Consider the following 27,332-nt stretch of genomic DNA (forward strand, 5'->3'; position numbering starts at 1 on the left):
TAAGACCTTTCATTTTACTTTTAAAAAGTTGAAGCAAATGGGGAAAAAAACTAATTGAAGATGACAAATGAATATAGTTTGAAATGGAACAGACACCAAAGCACAGTTGTTGCATGCCTTTCTAGTCTAAGGCAATCATGTAGCTTTGTGGATGTCACTTTGCATACTTCTGATGGACACACTTTCAGTGGTCATAAAGTTATCCTCTCAGCGTGTAGTTCTTTTTTTGAGGTAAATTTTGAAGCTACTTAAAAAAATAAGCCAAAACATGGACAAATTCTAGTTGAGTGACTTCTTGCTATCTCAGAAAGGGGTTAGGTTAGGAAAATGAAACTTTCAGGGATGGGTCTACAGGCTAAAGTATATCCTGGGAAGGTATTTTAAAGTACCCACCTCCACTTCTTCTCCCTCTAGTGAGCCCTGAAATTCGCCTACATGACAGGTCTATATTCATTGAAATTTTGACAAAACAACATTTTATCTTTATTTTCAGTTACCAGTTGCTTTTTCTCTGCCTTTAGTTCTGAAAATGCAATTTCTGTTATTTGAGTAGAATTCTGAGCCATATCAATGTTGTTTTTTTAATTTAGGAAATGTATCTGCATATCTTTAAAACCTTATGAATTGGGATTAAGGAAAGTTGTGAAGCTGAAAATAATTTTGGGTCAATGTTCCTATTACCTGAACAAGCTATGGTAAGATATCTATTTGGCTAGGCTTTATCCCCTAGAAAACTGGTTGTCTCTCCATTAGATTTACCTGAATTTACTTAATTAGAAAGTGATCAACTTGAATATCTTATCCATATAGCCTACAATACTCAATACTTCAAATGCACTGATAGACAATAGTAGAGAATGTTTAATATGTAGGCCTATTTAAAATGTGATCATAATTTTAGTAAAAGTTGTTTTCTTCACATGTTTCCTTCTCAGCAGCGCTTATTCTAGGTTTATACCTTTTCTAAAATTTTGATCAAGTTTTAAATATCCCTATGTAAAAGAATATACTCTACTATTCACTATCATTGTTTACAGTACTTTCCCTTATTGTTGGCAAATGCAAGTTGATCAATTTCTTAGAAAATGGAGACAAATCTAATAGTAAAACAATTGACTTCATAGTTGGTACACAATATTGTCAGATGTGGCCTTATTATGCAGTTGCTGATCATGAGCTGAAAGTTTGAATTTTCAACTAACAATTGGCATCTGTTATTCCTCTAGTTTCTGCTTTGCTTTTTCCCCACCTCCTATATATGATGATTACATACTATGGAACCTATTCTGATTAATGATTCTAAAGGAACTAAAGTTCTTAAGGAATTTATGTCACTCAAACTTAATAAATTGGCTGGGCCAGACTGTATTCATCCTCATATCCTCTAGGAATGTTGAATAGTCTTGTATCAACCTATTTCCTTACTGTTCATGTTATCATTAAACCTTTCAAGACTACCTCTGGATTGAAAAACAGCCCATATCATTTCAATATTTAAGAAAGGTAGAAAGAACCTTGCTGAATACTATTGACCTATCCGCAGTTGTAAAGGTTCTTGAAAGAATAATCAATTCTGCAGTTATTAGAAATCTTGAAGCAAATAATCTCTTGCACAGCTCACATCATGGCTTTTGTTTTGAAAGATCTGTTGATACCTATTTCCTTGAATCATATGACCATATAACTAAGTTACTTGATGCAGGGGTGCCTGCCAACATGATTCTTCTTGACTTTTCTAAAGCTTTTCACAAAGTTTGTCACAAAGCAGCTAGCAATCAATTTACATGCTGCCAAGCTTGAAGAGAAGTCTGTGCTCTGGATCCTTGATTTTGTTTATATGCAATCTCAATATGTTCAGTTATTTGACAACCCTGGCAGCTGTATTCTTTCTTTGTCCAAGTATGTTTTGAGTAGAGTTCCTCATGGTAATGTTTTGGGTCCTACACTTTTTAATATCTTCATCAATGATGCTCCAACTATCAGCAGTAAACTGACAACCTAAAGCTCATTGGAACAGCCTTTTCCTGTGAAGATCACACCCTTCTACAAAATAATCTTGGACTGATTGATCACTGGGCTGAGGCTTGGCTTCTCAAATTTAATGTTATCTAGTGCCATGTCATTCACCTTGGCAAAATGAACCCTTGTTGATATTATTGTCTCTCAAGTCACCCACTTTCCTCTGTAAATAGTAAGCAAGATCTTGGAATCACTATTGATAATGAGTTAAAATTCACCACTCATGCTAGGAAGTCTGCTGCTGGTGCTAATTCAAACATGGGGCTGATTAAGTGTTCTCTTTCTACTCATTCCCCTGGTCATCACTCTTCTTTGTAAGGGACTTGTGCATCTTAAGCTTGAATTTGGAATGTCTCTAGCCTCCCCTTATTTTAGAAAAGACAAAAAAGTATTGGAAGATATGCAAAGCTGTGCCACCAAAGTGATATCTGGCATTCAGCAACTCTCCTACCCTGCAAGACTAGCAAAGCTAAAACTACCAATTTATGTATACAGCAGAAATAGAGGTGATGCCATGTTAACCTATTAGTTAATGAGGGCTAATGCACTCCCAGCATTATTTCCCACTGTTGGTCCTAACTGAAGAACTAGAAATAATTAATTGAAACTTGTTAAGTAGCCTACCTTATTCAGAGTCCAAGCCCAATTCTTTTCTTCAAGGATCATCAACACTTGGAATAAACTCTCTTAAAAACTGTCATTGCTGAATCTTTGGACATCTTTAAACAAAGAATGGATGCTGAGTGGTCCTCCAGAGAGTGTAAACTCAGCTGGGAAGCTATGGATCAGCAGAGCACACCTTGTCACTAAAGAACCCTGAATTCAACTCAAATTGTCAACTCTGGAACTCTATAAGGAGAAATCCTCATATTGCTCCAAGCTGCAATTTAAGGTAACTTATAACAGCACATCTAAAAATGAAACTAACTTTGTGCTTTTGAAATGTATGTGTCATTCAGTTCATCTATGAACTGTTGCTGCTACAGCTGAGAAAACAAAGAATGTCAAAGATTTTGACATTTCCTTCAGTTTTTAAATGCCAAGATGGCCCTAGGAACCAAAGAAATCTATTGTAGTGGTGGAATCAAAGTATTTCACCACTTAGGGTTGTAGGAAACCAATATCCAAGTCTCATGCAAAACTAACAGATATTGACTTCCAGTCAGGGTTGCCACCCATAGCACAAAGGTGCTATTTTACCAATATTTCATTATTTGTAGCACCAAAACACATGCTCATTGTTGCTAAGATAGCACAAATGTGCTTTTTTAGCTCTATTACAGTGAATTTTTTTACTAATAGCACCAAAAATCATTGTGTAGCATGCAAATTTGGGCAATTGTTACAACTGACCATAGTGGCAACCCTGCTCCAGTGGCATAAGCTGCCGTATATTTTTTAGTGACTCCAAAAAAGAAGTTTGGTCAAAATGATTACACATTTGATATGAAGAAAAATACATGAAACAAGAAATTTCACTGACAAAAGAGTTTTTTTCAGATGTGGCAGAACCTAGCCAAGATGGCACTATCCCTACTGTGTTCATACACAGACATGTAGGATTTTTTCTTGGATGAATAATGTCAAGACAGAAAAGAAAAATGGGGTGAAGAAAGAAAGTATTGAAGCTGTCCTTGCCATGAAATCAGAACTGAGAACAAAATATGTAGTTTACTACAAAAAAATCCCTACAGGCAATCAGATAAGGCTCCACAGTTCCAAAAAGTTGTGTTTAGCCTTTCTATCCCTGGGTCATGAAAATGAGTCAGAAAGTGATGATGAAAAGATTAGTACATATGAATGACATTTTTTCCTTTTTTACATATCTGAAGTAAAATTTTAATGATGAGGTAACACACTATGTTTTCAAAGTTGACCACTTCTGGAAGAAAGACAACTTGAAGGAAAGACATTTTTATCCTGTATTTAGTCATTCTCTTTGTATTTTTCTTTCCTTTGTTTATACCATGTTTATGCACCCTTAGTGAGTTAGAAATAGATCAATTTTATTGTCAGATTGTATTCTATTCAGAACTCTTGTGAAGATAAGACAGAGTCAGACTTGTCTTTCATCAGAGTAAATGCCACCATACCACTGATTAACTTGTTCATGATATAAGAGAAAAGAACAAAAAGTGTATCACAATTCTGTCCAAAAAAGTATAATTTTGGGCTCAAGGAAACACAATCCTCTCTTTCTCATATGGTAATGCTGGTGGTATATTTGATAAAAGCCTAGTATTGGGGCTGTTGAGAAGAAAACATGCCAAGAAAGCAATTCTTACTTCATAATATACAGAAATATTGCAGCAAACCTATTTTGAATGATGCTTAAAAACTTTAGGCTTTGGAAATTTATAGGCTAAGTTTATTCTTAAATTTAGGGGAAAATCCTTGATAAGGCCTATTAAGCATTAAATTTCCCAAATTGGAGCTACAGTGATGACAGTGGTCTAACATGGTTCTAAAGTATGGGTAATCCAAAAAAACAGGAAGGTTTTGTAGATGTTTTTCAGAGAATTTGCCTACATAATGTTTTTGGGTACCTGCCTGATTAAGCATATTTTGAACTGATTAAGCATATTTTGAACATATTTTTATTGGCTATAATGAGAAAAAGGCTGAGATGGCTAGGGCAGATTCTACAAATGAATATTGAGTGACAAGCTTGCTACTATTCCTTGTAAAAAATACAGCAACAAAGCACCTGTGGCACCACTTGTAACTCCCACTGATAGTCCAATATATAGTCCTAATAATGCATTTCTTGATTACTTCATAAAAAGCTTTGTGAAGAAAATAGCACATAAGAAGCATTTGATAATGCTACTTTTGAATCCATAAAGTTGGCCATGGAAAAATCAAGATTATATAGAACTATACAAAAATAGAACTCCCATATGCTCAGGAATCAAGGTTTAGTACTAGAATTTGAGGGAGCTGGAATATCTAAGTAATCGAAAATGTTCACAAAGACTACCCTCAAGGAGAAGAAAACACCCCTTTTAAGTTTTGCCATGTCTTGAATAGTCTTTTGGTGCTACAAAAATAATATTCATGGAAATCCATGAATATGCTGATCACCTAGTATCATGGCTGAGAGGCAAATGTCTTAGAGCCTTATTTGAAATGGAGCAACATTAGTTGGATGAAATCCAAATTTGATCACAAAATAATAAACTGCTAAAAGGAGTGAAGTAGTAGTTTTTACAAGAGAAACAGAATGCATCTGTTTTAGACAGTGGCATTAGGCACAGAAAAATTCCAAGTTTTTCTTCATATACTCTTTCTGTTAATGCTCATCCAGAGCTTCATCATGGTTCAGGTCTGTTTATGGCTTTCTTCCACCTTCAACAATGTTCCTTACTGATCACTTCATTGGCCAATATAAGTTTGTGAAATGCCCAAATGTGAGGGGGGATGGCTCAAATATGCCATACAAGATTCTCACATAAGGGCAGCAGGGTGGACTCAGCCAAAGGGACTGGCCCAGCCCCGGGTCCCATGCCAGTGAATAGTTATTGATCCTCTGAAGTTCCTGGCTTTTACTTTCTAGTTCATTTCCATCAACCTCCATCATATCTGGCTCCATGTTCAAAAGTTCATCAAAGAAAAGGCTTTAAGTATTGCCATTGAACTCCTACATTCACTTGCATTCTGAGACCAAACCCTTTTCCACCAGCAGTCAAGAAAAAACCAGTGCATTCAGGAGCACCACTTGAAGGTGGTCAAACATAATCCCCTTTCAGAATATTTGTCATGTTATTGACTTGATATGAGTTTTTGTGGACTTGAGACACTTGACTACCAGTCTGGTGTTTTTTTTTTATCCAAATAATATGGTCAGTTGACTTACCGAATGAAAACTTTAAGGTAGTCCAAATTAAGAAAGGAAAATAGATTGATTGACGAACTGCAATTTTTCCAGTTCTTTATTATCCTTTGTGGTAAATGTTGATGCCAAAGACATCCAGCCTCAAACTGCTGTTTTACTAGTTCCTTGTGGAATTTCATGAATACTTTGGGATCCTGACTCAAAATTGTCATTTTGATTATTCCAAAAGACTGACACAATCATACCATTCGTGTTGAATTTAAACTTAACAGCAACAAAGACTCCAGTATCTCTTTTGATATGAAATTAAATAAAAAAAACAAGTTTTTTTTAACTGAAAGTAAGGAGCGACATTAAAACTTAAAACGAACAGAAATTACTTAGTACATGAAAGAGGCTGCTTCCTCATCAACGCCCCGCTCTTTACGCTAAAGTTTGACTGTCTCTCAATTCTTCTTTTTAAAACAGTAAAAAACTTTAGCGTAAAGAGCGGGGCGTTGATGAGGAAGCAGCCTCTTTCATATACGAAGTAATTTCTGTTCGTTTTAAGGTTTAATGTCGCTCCTTACTTTCCGTTAAAAAAACTTGTTTTTTTTATATTTAATTTCTGAACGTTTTTGAATCAATGCATGTTTTGATTTTGGCTCTCTGCAGAGGAATAATTAAAACGAAATTTGCATTTATTTTTTTTTTTGGCTAAATGGCTTTCTCATAATATTGATCGAATGATTTTGAGAAAAAAAGAGCGGGGGAGGAAGCCTAGTTGCCCTCCGATTTTTTGGTTAATTAAAAAGGCAACTAGAACTTTTAATTTTTTACGAATATTTTTATTAGTAAAAGATTTACGTAACTTATAAATTAGCTTACGTAAAGAACTTTTGTATTCTCATATTTTTATTACATATATGAGGGGGTTCGCCCCCTTGTCAGATCCTCGCTCTTTACACTAAAGCTTAAATTTTGTCCCAATTCATTAAGAATGACCCCAGAATCATAAAAGCCGTAGAATAAATAGTTGAAATTACTAAAAATACTTTAACGTAAAGAGCGAGGTATTAGGAGGAGGTGAGCCCCTCAAATGTGTAATAATTTCTGTTTGTTTTAAGTTTTAATGCTGTTCCTTACTTCCAGCTGAAAGATTTTTTCATATTTATTTTTTCATTGTGTTTTTAAATAATGCTAGTAAATCCTGCGCTCCCTTCATGGAGATTTTCTTCCCCCATGACAAATTATCGATGGAAAGTTCCCCCAGCATATCCCCCTCTTCTCAACCCCTCCCCCAACCAAAAAAATCCTCCTGAAAACGCCTGTATACTTCCCAATAACCATTACTATATGTAAGCATTGGTCAAAGTTTGTAACTTGTTGCCCCTCCCATGGGGACTGTGGGGGAGTAAGTCGTCCCCAAAGACATAGTTATAAGGTTTTTCGACTACGCTGAATAAAATGGCTATCTCAGAATTTTGATCCGTTGACTTTGGTAAAATAATTAGCGTGGGAGGGGGCCTAGGTGCCCTCCAATTTTTTTGGTCACTTAAAAAGGGCACTAGAACTTTTCATTTCCGTTAGAATGAGCCCTCTTGCAACATTCTAGGACAACTGGGTCGATATGATCACCCCTGGAAAAAAAAACAAAAAACAAATAAATACGCATCCGTGATCTGCCTTCTGGCAAAAAATACAAAATTCCACATTTTTGTAGATAGGAGCTACTGTAGAACCCTTCTACAGTAGGGTTCTCTGATACGCTGAATGTGATGGTGTGATTTTCGTTAAGATTCTATGACTTCTAGGGGGCGTTTCCCCCTATTTTCTAAAATAACGCAAATTTTCTCAGGCTCGTAACTTTTGATGGGTAAGACTAAACTTGATGAAACTTATATATTTAAAATCAGCATTAAAATGCGATTCTTTTGATGTAGGTATTGGTATCAAAATTCCATTTTTTAGAGTTTTGGTTACTATTGAGCCGGGTTGCTCCTTACTACAGTTCGTTACCACAAACTGTTTGATTCTGAAAGGTGGTTGCCTTGGCAGCTGCTTTTGGGGCTATGGTGGGCATGACATTGCTTGAAACATAGTTATTAGACCTTGACTATTTTGAACAAAATGACTTTTTCAAAATTTTGATCTGTGTTGAGGGGGGGGGAAGCATTTGATGGTTGATCTCTGCTGACTTTTCAATGTACCCTGAAAGTTTCAACTTAATGCCTGCAGGTGTTTCTTAGATATTGGTGAACCTTTTGACCATTTGCATGCACATGGTGTGTTTTGATTGTTCCCAACATCCCTCTTAACATATGCTTAAAGTTTCATTTTAATACCTTACCCTTTTTGGAGACACAGGATCAAACAGGGATCTTCTTATCTATAAAAAAAACTTATATGTTACCAATGGGCAATTTGCATAGCCTACAGCTCTTTCCCTGTGTGTGTGGGGGGGGGGCATGTCAAACCTAGAGGCATGGCTGTTTGACCTTTCGACTATTTCAAACAAAATGGCTATCTCGAAATTTCAATTGGATATATTTGAAGAAAAGAGGCGTGGTAAGGGGCTGGTTGCCTTCTGATCACTTTTGACTGTGAAAAAGGTCACTAGAACTTTTGATGTCCAATCAAATGAACCCTATTCGGAGTTTATTTGACCACCCCTTCCATATGAAGTGACACACTGGAAAAAAAACAATAATAGTGCATTGAAATCTTGAGAATCTTTTCTACAGGCAACGCTAAAGTGTTGCCTCTGATAAGAAATGCATAGTGTGTAGGGCAGAGCCTTGAATCACTGAGAAACCTATTATATAAAACCATGCTACTTTTCAAACGTTTTTCCAAAATGTCTTGTTTCATATTCTACTGTTATTGGAAAGCTTCAACGAAAATCTACAACACTCTTATATTGATTCTGCCAGTCTTTGATTTACAATAACATAGTCAGTGATCACATGATCATTAATAAAATCACATGATTACCATATAATCTTGGGGCTATTTTGTGACCAAGTGCTATAGTGGTGGTAAATAATTTATTATGTCTGAAAAATTTGTAGCCATTTTTTCCTACATCACATTTATCTGAGGATACCATCTATCCCTATTTGTACTTGCTTGAATATCAAAGTGGAAAATCATTTTTTTTTGGTTAATTTAAAGCCTGTTCAGCATAAGAAAAAGAGACTGACCTATTATTTTTAAGATATGATTAGATAGTACTAGAGAAAGAGTTATTTAGTCATGTATGTACTCCATTATGCTTCATAGATCGTTGTATATGAGTTTTGGGAATAATATAAAAAAAAAATTAAAATCTTTGCTGATTTCTAATCTATACTTTTTTTTATTTTTTATTTTTTTACATCTTTTTCCCTAACACTACATTTCGCATTTCAACTACGATTGATTAGACCCTGGTTGTCTTTGAAATTCTTCACAAGAAAAGGTGGAATCACTGAGATTTTAAAACATGAAATGAAATATGGAAAGGAAAGAAAGAGGAAAATTCCAGGGCATTTTATATCTCTTGTTTTTTTTGGGTGTCTTGATTTATTTTTTTTCATATTATAGCTAGTTACAGAGAAACAGAAACAAAAGAAACAAAAAAAGAAAGAGACTGTAATTTGCAGAAGAGATTTAATGAAACTAATCATTTGTATGGATAGAGCATAATATTCACTTGTTGTTTTATTCAAGAATATGTGTTTCTGATGACATTAAAAATGTTGTGGATTATAAATTCTTTCCTCAGGAATTAGAACTGCTATTCAAAACCTTTCTACTCAGAAATAAGCCATTTATAAGGATGATAAAGGAAAACCATCTCTGCCCCTCCCCCCACCTCATTAATATGAAGAACCTCTTACTGAGAGTTGGAAACTTTGGACTCAAAAAAGGTATTTTGTGAGACTTTAGGTAAATACAGCCCCCCCCCCCTCTCATAGTTCACACGAATATTTGGCGATTTATTTATTTTTATTTTTTTATCTGACTTTCTTTGTCGAGTTTCTTATGTCTTTTTTCTATTCCAGAATGTCCTTCGTATGCATCCTAATGAAAAGGTTGTAGTTTTTCTCAAAGATGTGTCACATATTGATTTGAAGATTATAATGGAATTTATGTATAGTGGCGAAGTTAGTATATTAAAAAGTAATCTTCCTTCTTTATTAAATGCTGCAGAAGCTCTGGGTATTAAAGGACTTTGTAGATCATCTGATGAAAATGACACAACCGAGACAAATGAAGGGGAAAGCCTACCGAAGAAGAAGAAGATGAAATCTGACAATATCCCAGAACCTGTTACAGAAGAAGGTTTTTTAACTCGGCAGATGAGCTCTGAAATTAGATTCCCTGAACAAGACGAATCCACATTGCCTAATATCAAACCAGAGCCAATAGAAGAGAGAGCTGAAAATGAGATCTTAGTTCAGAGTGATGCACAACAACTGCAAAGTAAGATGTTTGTTAATTTTTTTTCATGTTATTATCATAATAACAATAATAATTTACTCATAACCCAAAAGTGGATATAAAAACTAGAAGTGGGGTAATAAATGATACACGCATGATAGAGTAAACACACAGTTTGTGTGTTTTAGCAATTTTAGCAATTATTACTAACAATAATCGCTATTTTGTTTAGTTTATTATTATTATTATTTGTGTATTATTTTGAATAGATTAAAGGGGGGTAAGTTCAACACAGAGATAATTAAGATGGCGTTGCAGTGCTGTTGAAGCTGATGTGCACTACTCCAGAGTTTAGCTTTTTTGTGCATTCTTTCCAACGATTTTTTGTGATCTCGAGGCTGTTCAAAAACGGGTGACAAGGATATTACCGGGCCTCAAATATGACATGTCTGCAACTGTAACGTTGAAAATAACAACGCTGAGAGAACAGAGATTCCATCTATGATTAAATTTAAACAATCGCTCCTCACTAGTAAAAAACACAGTAAGGTGCTGCCTCCTCTTATTGCCCCCAAAGACAGTACTCGACACACGAACAAGTTCGAGCCAATAAGATGCAGAACGAATCGCTTAAGCAAATCTTTTATTCCGTTTTATGCAAGCGTCATTAATCATGCTCAGTTTTTTTCAACTTTTTTTCCTGTGTTGCAAGAGATTGTGTAATTTTGTTGAGGCTTTTACCAATCTACGAAAGCTGTTTTAAATAAATGAATCTTGAACTCCGGTTATCCCTGTCTTATCTGGCTCAGTAAAGACAGGATTCTGTGGTTCTGTACTTCAACTCCTTCCCTTGACTTGGTACTTGACAACAGTGTTCAGTATTCCTACAATTTTTCATTTCCTCTGTAGTCAATGAATTTTGGGATTTCGAGGAGGGGCATCTTTGCTGGCCATGAGGTAGGTAGTAATTTTTAAATGGTAGGGTGGGAAATTAGAGGAAGGATAGAACAATTCTAAACAGCTGATGAGTTCATAGGATAGTTTAAGTGTTTTCTTACTGAGAAACAGAAACAGAAAAGCAAAATAAGAAAGAAATTGCAATTGCGGAAGAGAATTATTGGAACTAATCATATGCATTGGGTAGAGCACAAATATCCACCTGTTGTCTCATTCAAGAATATATATTTGTGATATGAAAAACGACATTGTATTTTATTCTCATTTATTGTTTTATTCTCAAAATACACTAGTATTCTATTCTCAAGCCAGTCGGAACATACATGGGGTGTTGGAATTACCTCAGAAAACCACTAGTTTGGGGTAACTCTGGCATGTTGGACTTGCTCCGTACAGGGTAAATCTCTGAATAGGGGGTTGGTTTTACCCCATGATTACGAGTGGCTAGTCTTTTGCAGTTCTAGCCTAGGTTTCATTGAAGTGTGTTTGTCAACTATTAATCATTTTAGTAATTCTCAATCCTAATGATGGGCCTGTTGTAAACTATAAGCTTTATTATTGTTACCGTATGAAATTGCTATCATATCAAAAAATTCAAAAGTAAAGGAATAGCAACTGTTACAATAAATATAAATTAGGTCTATAATCAAACAAAGCATTACGGAATGGGGAGTTTCGGGCCTGGGGACCTTCGGTCCCAGCCGCCTTCTCATATCTTAAAGTCTAAACGATTTCTCTGTCATTTAACTATTTTCATCACAATTCACCGATGTTTTGAACTTTTCTTAGTTCAAACCTTTTGTACTTTTTGCCAGGACAAAATCATGGGAAACGACATTTTAGGCAAGTTGAATTCAAAGAAAGAAAATTAATGGTGATTGTTTCTATATAATAATAAGGCATCCTAAAAAAGAAAAAAAAAATCCAAAAACATTACACATTTCAAGAGAATAAAGATCAAAGATAACACCAAAGAAATAAAAATGAGACACACAAAAAATGAGAAAATAAAAGATGCAGACCACAGCTACACACAATGCCCCCCCCCCCCCAAAAAAAAAAAATTCTTTGTTTTTCAAATGTTATTGATAATTTGCCTCTTATTCTCATATTTAGCAAGTGTTTTCTTTCCCCCAAAAAAGACTCTCCTGCTCTGTTCTGGTCCCTTATTCTACCATCATTGTAAATTTGGCACGTTATCAGCCTACACAAGAAGCACACTAGAGGCTGCAAGTGATTAAAAGTTTGCTTCATTGACTCTCTGATAGGTCGCTCATTGAAATTGCTTTTTAAAATTTGTTTCCCCATTATTTGTAGGAAAGTGAAGTAAAGTAAGGTGAAGTAAGGTAAGGTGAGGTAAAGTCAGGTGAAGGGAAAAAAGTACTGTTCTCACATACTTCTCCTTTGTACGGGATAAAACCAACTCTGTTGGAGCTGCCCCATGGTAAGCAGGAAACTGATGTTCTGCTGTGGCACATACAAACTATTAACAAGAACTTTTGGTTTGTATAGTTTATCTGTACAAAGACTCTATCAAGTCTCAGTTAAAATATTTCTTATCTCTGGTTGCATAGGATTTATAAAGAGTTTCAAATTTACCCCAGACTCGGAGTAACTTCAGCCTCCTTGAGATGGGTTACTTTGGTGCAGCTACTCATGGAAACAACAAAACTTGCTGACTTTCTGGATTGTGAAGAATGTTTCTAGTGTCACCACGAGCAACATAAAATAGTTTTTTTTTATTGTGACAGCCACTCCAAAAAAATTTGGGACCACATTAAGCTGCAAAAAATTCGACATTTAGCAGAGAGCTTTGACAACCATTAACATGAATGGATATTTTCGTACCAGTGTAGAGCGCCTTGAACAGGCGAAAGTATCTGTCAGGGAGACCTGTTCGTCCTAGTATCAGCCAAGGAGACTCATGGTCGATCCTGTTGATGTCTGCTTTAGAGTCAACAAAGACGATGTTTGCTTTACAGTGGAACTTACGAGCACGAGCTTTCTCAGTGACTTGGTATACATAAAGATCTGTTCGCTAGTAGATCTTTCGGGCATGAAACCTGCTTGCTAAATCCGGTGCCGCTTACAGATGAACTGGGCACTTCTATTGATCAATGTCATGGCGAATAATTTGGCAAGAGCTGACAGGAGGGTAACTCCTATATAGTCGGAGCAATCACTTTGGCTACCTTAGTGCTTCCATAGAGGGAGTATTATCCCTTCCTTCCATTCTTCTGGAATCAAGTCAGTTGTCTAAACGAGGGAGAAGAGCATTTGGAGCCATAATAGCATCGTTGGTCCTGCAAATTTTAGTATCTTCACTGTGATCCCGCAGGCTCCTTGCGCTCTGTTATTTTTCATCTCCTCAGAGCATTCTATATCTTCTCTACAGAAGGAGGGTCAGGATCCGGGGGATTTTCATGAGCTATTTAATGAGCAGGCGTGATTAGATTGGGATTGAGTTCAAGTCTTCCCGCGTTCAGTAGCTTTGCGAAGTGCTCCTTCCATCACTTTAGTTGCTTGGTTTCGCCTTCAAGTATTACGCGCCGGAGGTGGATTTAACTGTTCTTATCTTTGAAGCTTTCCGTTTGCTGAGGTCATCTTTTGCTGAGGTCATCTGACCTTTTTTGCTGGTTTTTCAAGCTCATCTTTTTTTTATGTACAAATTGTTGGTTGTCTTAATGAATAGGTTTGTTCCTGATCTCGTTTAGTCATCTGTAGGAAGGCATATCTCCAGCCAGTTTCGCTTTCTTGTGTTGTTCAATGATTTGCAAAATTTACTGCGACAGCCAGGGCTTCTTTGAGTACATTTCAAGACCGATGGTCTCAGTGGCGATTTCTAGTGCGTTGTTTCTGTATGTCTGCTACATTGTGTCCGGGTAAACAAGGCTATTCAGATATTCAGATCTTTTCTTGATTTCGACTGAATACTTTTGTTGGAATTCCTTGGTTTTTAGTTTCTGAGTGTCCAACTTTGGTTTGTGTCATTTTATAGGCTGGGCTTCGAGTCGTAGGTAAAAGCTTCACAGAAACCAATCTAGAGTCCCGTAAGATTGGGAATGTAATGCTCCCGATCTTGGCGCAACGATAAGTTCTGCAGTTTGTGACCGATGACCGCCATCTTTGGCTAACTATGATATAGACGACCATTTTTCATGAGCCCCTGTCATTTTTCTATCTTTTTGGCCTATGAATGTCTTCCCTATGAATAGCATCTTATGTTAAAGCTGTAAAATGCAACCAAAACGCCCCAAATAACGAGAAATATAAGCGTCTTTTGTTAAATTGGTATGATTGTGTCTTATGTTAAAGCAGTAAAATCTTCCAAAAATGCCCCAAAATAACGAGAAATGGAAGCGTCTTGCGTTAAAGCGGTATGATAGCGTCTTATGTTAAAACGGTAAAAATCCACAAAAAATTACCAAAAATAACGAAAAATGTAAGCGCCTTGTGTTAAAGTGGTATGGTAGTGTCTTATGTTAAAGCAGTAAAATTTTCCGAAAATGCCCCAAAATAACGAGAAATGGAAGCGTCTTGCGTTAAAGCGGTATGATAATGTCTTATGTTAAAACGGTAAAAATCGACAAAAAATGACCCAAAATAACGAGAAATATAAGCGCCTTATGTTAAAAGGGTATGATAGTGTTAAAAGGGTATGTTAAAAGGGTATGATAAAGCGTAGAAATCTACCGAAAATAGAGACAAATATAGAAAAATTATGTACCAAAAACGTGTAGAGGGATCAAAACTGTAAAGTAGTAGATATTTTTTTTAAATGTGAATTAAATTGATAATGGCTATTAAGAAGAAATAGAAAATGATTGCTGCATCTTAGAAATTTAGCATAAAAGATAAAAAATTGTGCTCAAAACAGGTTTATTTAGGTAATTAAACTATATTATAGGGGATAATTTTATGGAAAAAAAACTAGCTTAGTTACAATTAAAACAAAATGAAAATATAGAATAAAGAGTATAATGTTTCAGATCAGTATTTCAGAAACAGAAGAATAAAAACACTTTTTTTCATTAATAATAGTAATAATAGTGCAAATATTTTGGCTTCACTTCCTGAAGTTGCTATCAATGGGAATAAAAGAAAACAACAAAAAACGTAACCTAAAATAAACAAAATATAAGATAAAAGGTAAAAATCACAATTAATTTAAAGATAATGAAAACAAAGTAAACAAGAGCCGAAACATGCGAACTTTTTATTATGAAATTATCAAGCTTTTCTTTTGTTTCAGTTTAATACACATTAGTATATTGTTTTGTTCTTTCTATTTTCTTTTTTTTCTGTTGATAAAGGCAGTGAAGCGGAGATATTGAGATATTTATTATTATTAATGAAAAGTGGTTTTTACGTTATTTTTGTATTGTCATGCTGATAAACTTCGTTAAAAAAATATGTAAAAAACTGTATTTTTATATATTTTCATTCTGTTTTCATTTTAAATGAAAAGGCAGTGTGGACTGAGAAATATGACCTGCTAAGCTATTGTTCAGTTCCTGGAATATTTTATTTCATGTTCTATGGTTACCGCCTTCAAGTCAACATGAGAATTTATGGAGTAAGAATTGACAAAAATATTGACCTGTCGACTCTATCGACAGTATGAAAACTGTCGACAAAAAATGGTAGCGTGAGAATTCATGGAATAATCATTGACAAAAATATGCTGAAACTCACGTCAATATGATAATTGTGAAATAATTACTGCCGAAAATATTGCTTATTCCAAAAAAAATGGAATGAGCATTGACAGTAACTTATTACTGAAAAGTTATGGCCTTCCAATACATGGGTTAACATGAGAAAATATGGAATGACCTTGACAGAAAATGTTGCTTATTCCAAAATAATAGGAATAAGCACTGACTAAAAATATACGCAAAAAGGTTATGACCTTTGATAACATGTTAACATGATAATTTGTAGAATAGCCTAAGGATTGACAAAATATTTGAGCTATCGACAATGTGAAAACTGTCGACAAAAAAAAATGACTAAAAAAAATGTTAATATGAGAATTTGTGGAATAAGCATTGATAGAAATATGCTGAAACACACATCAACGTGAAAATTTATTAAATAGGCATTGACGAAAATATTGCTTATTCCAAAAAATTTGAATAGTTAGGAACAAAATATATTACAAAGCTTTAAAAATACACGTTGACATGATAATCTGTGGAATAAGAATTGACACAAATTGTTGCTTATTCCAAAAAAAAATTGGAATAAGCATTGAGAGAAAGGTTATTGCCTTCAAAACACACGTTGTGACAATAATTTAAGTAATAAGTCCTGACATAAATATTGAGCAAGCCTTTCAGATTTCTTCCAAAGTTTACGTACATAGAAAATAAGTTTGGTTAAGCAGTACTTTGGATTGAAGTTCATAATATCTTTTAGAGTACTAATTGAAGCACTTTATTAAATCGTGGAAAAAATTAGAGGTTAGATTTTCATTATTTATTCCTATTTTTATTTATTCTTGGATTTTTATTTCTAATCATCTAGCCCTGAAATAAAAAAAAGACAATGAATTCTGGAAATGTAAAACAAATGTGAAAAATGTTAAAATGGGAGACAAATTATTAAATATTATATTGAATATGTGAAAACTGTCAATCGAAATTTATGTCTAGTCACTTAGGCCGCTTCCAAAAATATTAACATGATTTAAACACCAGAAATTACTAAATTATCTCTTCTTTTCTTGGGAGCTGTAAATATTTGAATGCGTTTTCAAGCCTCAAGACTAACATTAATAATCAGTGCTTGCATTAATACTCGCCATTGCTTATAGGTGAGAGTGATGAATCAGGTCATGGTGAACCATGTGATGTCCCTGTCGAAGTTTACGAGAACGAAGGTAATTTTTAGTTTTGTAAAAAAATAAAAAACATTTTCATATTTACCAAAACACATGTATTCCTAAAGATAAGGTAATTTACCATCTAATGAAACCAGTAAAGATTGTTTCGATTCCAAGAAATGCTTCACTTACAGTCTACTATAATTCATTTAGTATATATCATTGCTGTTGCTGGTGTCGATTTAATTATCTTCTTGGCCTTGAAGTCCTTACAACAACTTCTATTAATATTAACTGCTGACTGTAGTTGGCCTGTAAGGCAAATGTCATTATTTCATTCCTTCTTTTTTCTCATGCTATTTGTCTGTTTGATTCCATTCAGTTCTCTTTTTTGAACATCAGCAAGATTTCAAAATAAAATACAAGAATACTTGGCTTGTGGGAAGTGCAAGTACTCTAGCTGCCTATATATGTCACTGTGATGATGTTGATGAGGATAAAATTAAATCGTCCTTCTCACTGGCGTAACTTAAGGATCATGCACTTTGGATCAACACTACAGATATAAAAAAGTTAATTGTAGGGACTTGTCCCTTGAGATTTTCTGTAAAAATTCCATTGTTGCTGAAATCACTGTCATATTCTCATTAGTTGTTGATGAGCTGTCAAGAAAATCATGACAGTCTTTAAGCTTATTTACACGCATAAGATCACGAAGTTTCTTTCTATGGCAGTCAGTTACTGGGCACTGTAATAGAAGGTGATTTACTTTTTCTACTTGATCACAGTAGCTACACTTAGGGCTTTCTCAATAGAAACGGCTAGATATGAATTTGTCCCTTTGCGTTCTGATCGCAGCCTGAATAGCACTTTACCATAATGTCTTGATAATTTGCTTTATAGCTCTTTTTCAAAGTACCGTTTCTATTTTCTGGTAACAACGGTAACAAGCCAGTTTGAACTTTGAGCTTGATTATTTATAAAAGATTGATGCAGGGGTGGCTCGAAGCACCCAGGACAGGGGGGGTGACATCCTCTCATTTAAATGACTCCTAGATCACAGTATACGACTCTTGAAAATTTATTATACATTAATCCTTTATCATTTATACGTATCTACGGAGATAAACAAGAAGCTAAAACGGAATACCTAATGTTTAAATATGTAACTAAGAAGCGCTTAATATGTATTCAACTTTTCTTCAAAGTGGGCCAGCGCTGGAAAACTTTGTTTAACTCAATGACAATGATGAGGTCTTTCTCATTCGTCTACAACACGAGGGAATCTAGTCAAGAAACAACAATGGCAGTTCTCAGCAAATTCTTAACAAAATAGAGCTTGCTTTATGTTTTTTCGGCAGCAACAACTGCAGCAGTTGCTGTCGCAGCCATTGTGCAAAGGCGATTAGCATGCTTAAGTTTATGGTGCCGGCAATTTCCTTTGCCTAGGACTTCCCTAAATCAAGTAGCGTCTTGGTGAAACTTCAGAATCTACTTAAAAAGCAGGTTGAAAATTTGATAGAAATTTTCCATGAACAGTTGAATAGTAAACCTGAGAGTTTAAAATTTGACAATGTGGAAGATGGTTGGAATAATTTTAGAAAAAGAATTTGTGAAGTTGCTGATGGTGTCTAAAAGAAAAAAGTTAGGACTGTAGCTAGAATACTAGTGAAAAAGCTTTGTGTTTAATAGAAAGGAGAAGAAGCTTGTGCTAGAATTATATACTGTACTAGCATGTTAATAAACTGAGAGGGAATAGTCAATCTGGACTTGTCCCAGCTAAAGATAGGAACGGGGCCACAATTACTTATAAGGAAAGAGTTAAAGAGAGATGGGCAGAATATTTTGAGAATGTGCTAAACCGAGATAGAGTTGCAGGAAAAGATATAGAGGAAAATGGAAAAGTTTGTGATACCTTGGATGTGAAGGAAGATTTGTTTTGTGAGGAACAATTAACGACAGTACTAAAAGAATTAAAAAATAATAAGGCTCCAGATGCTGATAGTGTGGTACAGGAGTTTCTTAAGTATGATGGCTCTGAGGTTAGAAATAAGTTACTGAAGATTATGAATATGATTTTTGAAAAGGGGAAGTACCTAACGATTTTAGGAGAATCTTAATGAAAGCATTGTATAAGAAAGGTGATAAGAGTGAGTGTGGTAATTATCGAGGCATTAGTCTGGTCTCTGTAGGTAGCAAATTGCTTAGTAATATGATATTTTTTAGACTGAGAAATGCTGCACACAAAGTTTTAAGAGAAGAACAGTGCTGTTTTAGAAAAGGTAGTGGATGTGTCAACCATTATTTCACTCTTAGGTTAATAATTGAGAAGTGACTGAGTTGTCAATCACCTATGGTCCTCAGTTTTATAGATTATGAGCAAGTGTTCGATGCTGTTGATAGAAGAGCTTCAGCAAAGGTCTTATCCTTGTATGGTGTACCAAAGAAACACATTAAAGTGATTAGTGCTATGAACGAGAATAACACATCTGCGGTTAAGGTAGGAAATGAGGTTAGCAGCTGGTTTTGTACCAAATCAGGAATTAAGCATGGTTGTGTTCTATCCCCCTTTGTCTGGATTATTTTTATGGACTTTGTCTTAAGAAGCACAGGAAAGGCAACGAGAGACCATGGAATCAAATGAGGAGAAGCACTCTCCTGGACTTAGATTATGCTGATGATAACATCCTAGATGAAAGTGTGAGCAAAATCAATGAACTTTTAGAGTTTTTGCAAGTTCAGGGTGCTAGAATAGGTTTGAAAATTAATGTTAAGAAGACTAAGTCTCTAAGACTAGGAATAATTGAAGATGAAAAGGTGACGCTGGGTAACGAAAAGATTGATCAGAAGGGCAGCTTCGCTTACCTTGGTAGTATTATTAGTAAAGACAGTGGGAGCAGTGAAGATGTTAATAGTACGATAGCCAAGGCTCAGGGTATTTTTTCACAATTAAAGAAAGTTTAGAAGAATAAGAACATAAGTCTGCAAACCAAGAGTAGAATATTGGAAGCTACAGTAATGACGGTGGTCAAATACGACTCTGAAGCATGGGCGCTCCGAAAAGCGGATGAAGATTTGCTAGATGTTTTTCAGAGAAATTGCCTACGGATTGTTCTGGGTACCCGGCTGACTGACCGTATTTCAAACAGTAGGCAGTACGAAAAATGTTGTTCAAGCCCGCTTTCTAGGGCTATAATGAAAGAAAGGTTGAGATGGATAGGGTAGGTTCTGCGGATGAAGGATGACAGATTGCCGAAGATCGTCCTTTTCGGCCAACCGTCTAGGGCTAAAAGGAAAGCAGGTCGTCCTCGTCTGGGGTGGGAGGATGTCATAAAGAAAGACTTAAAGGAAATGGGAACTTCCTGGGAGGGTGTAACGAGGGAGACTTTGAATAGATTGGAATGGAGGAAGAGCGTGCGTAGCTGTGTTGGCCTCAGGTGGCTTTGTGCTGCGGTGAGTTGTTAGTAATAGTAGAATCTGGAGTTCTTTCTTGGTCTGAAAAAAATGTTGTTGCTGTCTTAGTGTCTGCTACTGAACCCCTTTTTTTAAAGGAGGCTGAAGTAAGGAGTAAAATGGCTGGAAATTGACAAGGTAAGCTCTGAGATTATATTCCATAATTTTAGTCAACCTTACAAGCAGGATTCTGAAATGCTGTCTATGAAATTGATACATTGATATCTCAGCTTGACTCTTGAGCACGGCTGTCAAAACCAGATGGTTCAATTCACCGACAATGATCTGCCTCTGGATCAATTTCTCTCATTCTGGCCAACAATTTGTACTGTCAATGAAATCGTTCATTTCATCATCCGATATTCTTTCAAAAGCTTTCTTCGCAGCTTCAAGTGTCTCGATTGCGTCAATTATGTGAATCTCCTCTTCTTCAAGTTTTTCTGTTCTTCAACTTTATCTGTTGCTATTTTGATCTTGTACATGATTTTTCCATAAACATGAGGCAAGCGATAAATTCAAAGCCTTGAATCCTTTTCAGAAGGCCGCTAGCTTGTGCCTTTGTCTTCGCATCGGTGTTCTTTATCTATATGTTTCGTAAATGGCTGAAACTATTGCTTAAAGCAAAGTAACTGCTGCTTATATGGTTCCAGCCCTTACAATCACCGAGTCCGTGATAAGTTTCGGAGATTTAGACTTTTTTGAATCGAGGATAGTTCTTCTTTAAGGTGGCAAAATGCTTTGTAGATAAAGAGAAGAATACGTATATGTCGTCAAGGATGTTGAAGAGCTCGACTACCGAAAGAGGTGAATTGCAACTGTTCTTTCACAGTGTTTAGTCTATGGGCCTGGCAGGGAATATGAGGCACATGGTGATCAAGAAGTTCATGTATTTTCTGCTGGGTTCTATTAAATTGATTAGACATCGAACTTGCATAGTTATAAGACTGGGAAGCTAGTTTATCCAGAAGACTTCCTTTCCTTGACTATGTTCCTATTATACTTTCTGCCATATCCTGCCCGTTTTTTTCATTAGCATCGCTAACATCATAGTTTCTTTCTAGGTGTTCCTTCCGAGTTGATATTGCGGATTGTGACAGCAAGCTTTTAAGAAAGTGAAGGATCGGGCATCGTATCCGCCATCAAAGAATAAAATTCTGAATCCTAGACTTCTTCGAGGGTCTTCTCCCTAATTTCTGCTAAAAGAAAGTCAATGAACTCGTTCTAAGGAATTGTACCTAAATAAGTAATTTGTATGGTCTATATCGGAAATCAAGAGCTGCCACATATCTCGCTAGAAGTTGAGCAATTTGAACAAAGTTGCCGTTTTGTTCTTCCTCCTAAAGCCAATGCCTGTCTCACTAAGGTCCTTGCAACGTCTAGAAAATTTTCAAAATTTTTCTGTTTGTCTCTTCACCTTTTGTTTGCTGCAAAACCTTTTTTTCTGTTTTGTCTCTTCTTTTCTCTTCGATTTTTCTGTTTGTCTCTTCACCTTTTGTTTGCTGCAAAACCTTTTTTTTTCTGTTTGTCTCTTCTTTTCTCTTCAATTTTTCTGTTTGTCTCTTCACCTTTTGTTTGCTGCAGTTCGAATACTTTATCAGGTAGAAAATCCACATGACTACTGTTACTGACGAAGTGACAAAAACAGGACAAAAGTTTTTTTTTCGCTGTTGCCAAATTTTTCAAAAAAAAAGCTTTTATTTTGTTGAACAGTACTTTTACAAATAATTTAAACGTGTGTAAAATATGGGAGCCCGTATTTTTAGATTAATGCAAATATCTTTCTGTGTTTTTACAGGTGCAGCTCTCAGTTTTGAGCCAAAATTTGAATCAAGCTCCATCGGAGCAGTGCCTTTAGGTCCAGCGCCCCAAATTTTGTCTGCACTCCTTCGTCGTCCTAAAGGAAACGAGTCTAGGGAGGAGTTAGAACTAGACCCAGAAGAGGTAGCAATCCCTATGCCTGGCGGTGAAGTGAAATGTCGAGAATGTGATAGAAATTTCGAAAGTATGTATAAATTTAGAAGACATGTCAAATCTACTCACGGCGGGAGAAATTTTCAGTGCAAGTTTTGCGATAGAAAGTTTAAATTAAGACATCATGTGAGAGATCATATGATAAGATCACATAGTGTGATTGAGTAGGATTTTTTTTTTTCCAGTGATCTTTCTGATCATTTGAAGTTATAAAGACATGTTAAGTTAACTCACAGCATAAGTAATTCTCTCATCTAAATTTTGTGATAAGAAATTCAAACTAAGGCACTGTGCATTAGGTCTTAGAACTATAATGCATATTTTTTTTTTCTTTTTTAGTAGGTTTTCTGATTATATGGTTCGAGTAGGATCATAATGCATAGTGTTTCAGTTGTTATTTTTCGTGTTATATGTTCCATAACTTCTTTATTGTATTGGTTTTTTTCTTTGGTGTTTTTCCTTTTTTCTTCAAATACTACCTGGTATTTCTTAAGAGTTTCATTTAAGCCTCAGTCTTTTCATCTCTTGCTTTCCGTTTTTTCACCTTAGGAATCTTGCAATAACGCTGTCTTCTTTGCTGTATTGGTACATTTAATTTAATTTAATATTTTAATTAATTAATTAATATTTAAATTTAAATTAATATTTAATTTAATATTTTAATTAATATTTTAATTTTTTTAATTTAATATTGGAAATTTGTGCAAAGACTTCATATATGAATTCATGGGAAAAGATTACACAGTAGGTATTTACCTACTGTATTAAATATTAAATTTAGTACATTTAATATTATTATTTAATATTAAATATTAAATACTGTATTAAATATTTTGAAAATATTTGATTGGACGTCTATGTGTAAATAGTTTATGATACTAATCACTTAGCTAGTATCTAATAATTGAATCCTGAATTAAATAAAAAACAAAATTAAGATCTAGTAACTAAAATTGAAGTATAAAAGAAACACTAATCAAATATTGTGTATAAATAGCTCTCTATTGTATATGCGTTGACGTTGATATTCCATCTATTTATAATATTGCTTTACCTAATATTGCCTAATTACTTAATATTACTAATTGTATACATGTTTATTTGCGAAGTTCAGTTATTCGTACAATGAAATCTTCCATTAAAAACCCCCTGGCCGAGTGGGTTGGTGCGCTGGATTCGGGATCCTGTGTCTGAGAGGACGCGGGTTCGAATCCCAGCGTACCCAATTCTTCAGTTTGGGACGGGGGTCAGTGGCGTGATCCTGTAAGCTTAGCCAGAGTCGACCCAGTTCTAAATGGGTACCTGGAGAAATCTGGGGAAGGTAAACAGGAAGGGTGTGCGAAAGCACAGGTTGGCTGGCCCCCAACCCCCCATTGCACTTCCTGGCTGAAGGGCCAAGAAACGGAGATCAGCACCGCTGGTACGGACTGTAAAGTCTAAATGCCGCATCCTTTACCTTTATCTTTTACCACTGGTTGTATAATTTATAGAAAAATATTTGTATTTTAATAAAGTATCAAAATATTTCTATTTTTCTAAAATATTATTTTCTTAACGCCAAAAAAATGGCAGAAAAATATTTTGTAACGTTCCCATAATCCCATGAAATCTTAGAAGCCTTATTTGTGTTTTTCTGTTAAATTTTGAAAATCTGATATCTTCCCTTTCGTCTGAAACACTAATATATTGAAAAATATTATCTTTGAAATATGAAGGTGAAATTGCAAATGCCTAAAAAAGGGGATGTTCTGTGCAAATAAGTTACATTAATCCTTTTGCTGTGCATCTGGTTCGTTTTTCATTTTCCTTAGTTTTGACTAAAGTTCCCAGTGAAGACAAAAATATGTTCAGTTTTATATGCAAAAATTTGTTATTTAAATTGAATTCTCATTTCATTGTGTGAGAAAATTTACAATATTCATGGAAGCTGCACCAATTTCATGGAAGCTGCACCATAACAAGACTGATTTCAACCTTGCTTTTTTTTATTCAACCTATAAAAACCCGAATTTTTATCGAGCAACACTCAATAAATGAGATAAAAAAAAGTTTACATCCAAGGGGGACTGGGTTTGACCTCCCCCCTCCAGAATTTTTGTCCGACTTTTTTTTGTCCGAAAAAGGTAATGGAAACAAATTTTTGATGTTTTCTTTAATTTGCTTTCCGTAATCCTTCCTGGAAACCCCCTCCCCCACCGAACGAAAATTCTTGATGCGTCCTTGAAAATAAATGTTAAAAAATAATTTTGGGACAAAACAAAGAATAAGAGGAGAGTTTAGATGTTCTCGAAGATTCCTTTTGACAATCGTTTGTCAAGGTATGTTTTGGCCTTTAAATTACTTCACTTTTTGTTTTTAGTTTCAAAGTTCATCATGTGTTGTTCTTCAACCTATTCGTATACTTTATTAGTTGTATTTTAGCCCCCTTGTGAGGTCAGAATTGCCGAAGTTTTAAAACATTGTACTGTTTTTCCTCTAGACTTCATGCTTTTAAGTTTAAGTTGTTTTACTCGCTTTTTATTCAGTGTCTTATGTTTCCTTTTATGTTATTATGTGTTACTTTTCCTTGTCTTCTTAGAAAGATAGGAACAATAATAAAAAGATATGTCTATCTCAAAAGTGCCTTTTATTCCCTTTGGTTACTGTGCTTTTATTTGAGACGGTTTGACTTGCTTTTTATTATTTCGTAATAAATTATATATTGAAGTTGCCTGGCTTTTTTTTTTAGGGAGATAGATATTTATTATAACAAACAATAACCACGGTTTAACGGTCACCCCAAGAAGTATGAAATTTGTCCGGGGGGGATACACTAAAACAAAACTAACAGTTTACAACACAATACCTAATTGGCATGACATAAATGACAAGAAACAATGTCCTCAAATGTAAATATTTTATTCATACCCAGAGAGGTCATGACTATTTATTTAGTACCACCCCTCCTAAAAAAAAACTATCAAACAGTTTACAACCCAGTACCCAGTCGGTGTCACATACCTTGTACAAAAAGCAATTACATCAAATATACTGTCTTATTCATTACACGAGAGGCCGTAGTTACTTACTTATTTATCTACCGCCACCCTTCCGGATAAAAACACTGAAATTCATGCTTACTAAAGAGCATTTCTTTGATTGCACTCTTAAACAAAGAAATATCGCTAAATATATATATATATATATATTGATCAAGATGTTTCGATTTCAAAATCCCCCTATGAAGGACAGAAGATGTCCACTGGGTTAAAGCACCTAGCAGTGTTAATCTCTATTAGAAGATGGAGCGTCATAGTCGTGAACTGAGGATCTCAAATTTGGTAAATTACAGCATTCGGACTCGCCTATAAATTCCTATATTTTAATGCATTCCTATAAAATGCCTATATTTTGGCTAAAATCCTATTATTCCTATATTTTCGGCTGAAGAGCACTAAGAACATTGCTCATGATTTGCAATTTTCACTTCTCTTTAAGTAAGACAAGATGTGCTTTTCTTTTTGCTTTTGACTCTGTTGTAGACTGTGCTGTCTTTCGGTGTAGATCGATAATTAATTACAACTGTTGAGCTCTTTGAACTTGATTGGCGAATGGTGTAAGACTGGGAACGACCAGTACTCGTTCTTTTGCAAACTCTGCTTGAAATATTTTGGTTGCACAGCTGGGGTTGCTCAGGGGTAAACCAACATGTGCGATCTGCAGAACACAAAGCCGCAGTTACTGCTTAACTACATCCGCTATAGCTTCAACTGAATGGACAATCTCGAGTTGATGAAACAACCAGGGATAAACCGTTAGTTGGTACAACCATGTTTTGTGAACGTGATGCCGCTTATAAAGCTGAGTTGATATGGGCACTATCAGACGGTACAGAGTTCCATGTCTGCTAACTCTTCAGGCCATATTATCGCAACCTTCCATGCGATGTTCCCCGGTAAGATCTCCGACGAAATGCCCCTATGTGCGAAGAAAGTCATGTATCTGATCAGCGATGCGCTGCATCCTTACTGTAAGCAAATGCTTGTGAAGGACATTCAATCATATCTTGTACTAGAATATGACAAGACAACCAACAACGCTGGTATGAAAGAGTTACAGATACGTGTTCGATATTGGTCCTCATATGGAAACGAAATCCAGAGCAGACTTTTATGCACAAGTTTTATGGGCCACGCTGCAAGTGATGATCTGTGTAGGAAGATTATGTCTGTCATTGAGCAGAATCAGCTGCCACTTGAAAAACTGATCACGCTTGGAAGTGATGGATCAAACGTCAACAAAAGCGTTTGGAACAATTTCAATGCCAAAAAAAGAAAGTGACAGGAAAGGGAATGTTGAATATTGGTACTGAAACATCAATATAATCCATAACGCTTTCTTGAAGGGTCTTCAGGTGTTCGGAGAAGAAAGTTCCGACTTTGTTATTCTTTTGCATACATTTTTTGACGGCTGGCCTTCACGCTGTGAAGACTATTGAAAGTGCCAAAAGAAAGTAAGAGTGCCAGAGAAAGCTTTCATATAGCATGTCCTAAGCCGCTGGCTAACGATCAGAACTATTGAATCTTGCACCTTCTGCACGGTCTCGGTATCAACAATATCTGCATGGAAAGAAAAAAGAAGAGCTATCCGAGAAGGAGAAAGGAACTTTTGAAGAGGACAACAAGTGGAAGTTGCAGGAGGTCCACGACAAAAAGAAAGAAATAGAAGACCTGAAAAGCGAAAAGAAAAACTTGTAGCATCAGAGAAAAGAGAACAGTAGAAGATACTCTACTTCAAGAAGTGACCAATAGAAAGAAGAAGGCTGCCGGACCCAAGAGTTCCTTAAACATTGCCCTAGCTGTTTCTTTGCACGAAGAAGCTGTGAAG

General features: G+C 35.4%; 1 protein-coding gene across 1 annotated transcript; it reads left to right on the forward strand.

The window, feature by feature from the left end:
* LOC136039749 (broad-complex core protein isoforms 1/2/3/4/5-like) lies at positions 1-25,172 on the forward strand. Its single transcript, XM_065723598.1, has 4 exons — positions 1-231; positions 9,880-10,300; positions 17,034-17,099; positions 22,291-25,172. Exons 1-4 carry the CDS (start codon positions 61-63, stop codon positions 22,632-22,634), a joined length of 1,002 nt encoding a protein of 333 aa, XP_065579670.1. The 5' UTR covers positions 1-60; the 3' UTR covers positions 22,635-25,172.
* The last annotated feature ends 2,160 nt before the right edge of the window (positions 25,173-27,332 follow it).

The sequence above is a fragment of the Artemia franciscana genome, chromosome 20 (genome assembly GCF_032884065.1).
Source record: "Artemia franciscana chromosome 20, ASM3288406v1, whole genome shotgun sequence".
Taxonomy (NCBI): domain Eukaryota; kingdom Metazoa; phylum Arthropoda; class Branchiopoda; order Anostraca; family Artemiidae; genus Artemia; species Artemia franciscana.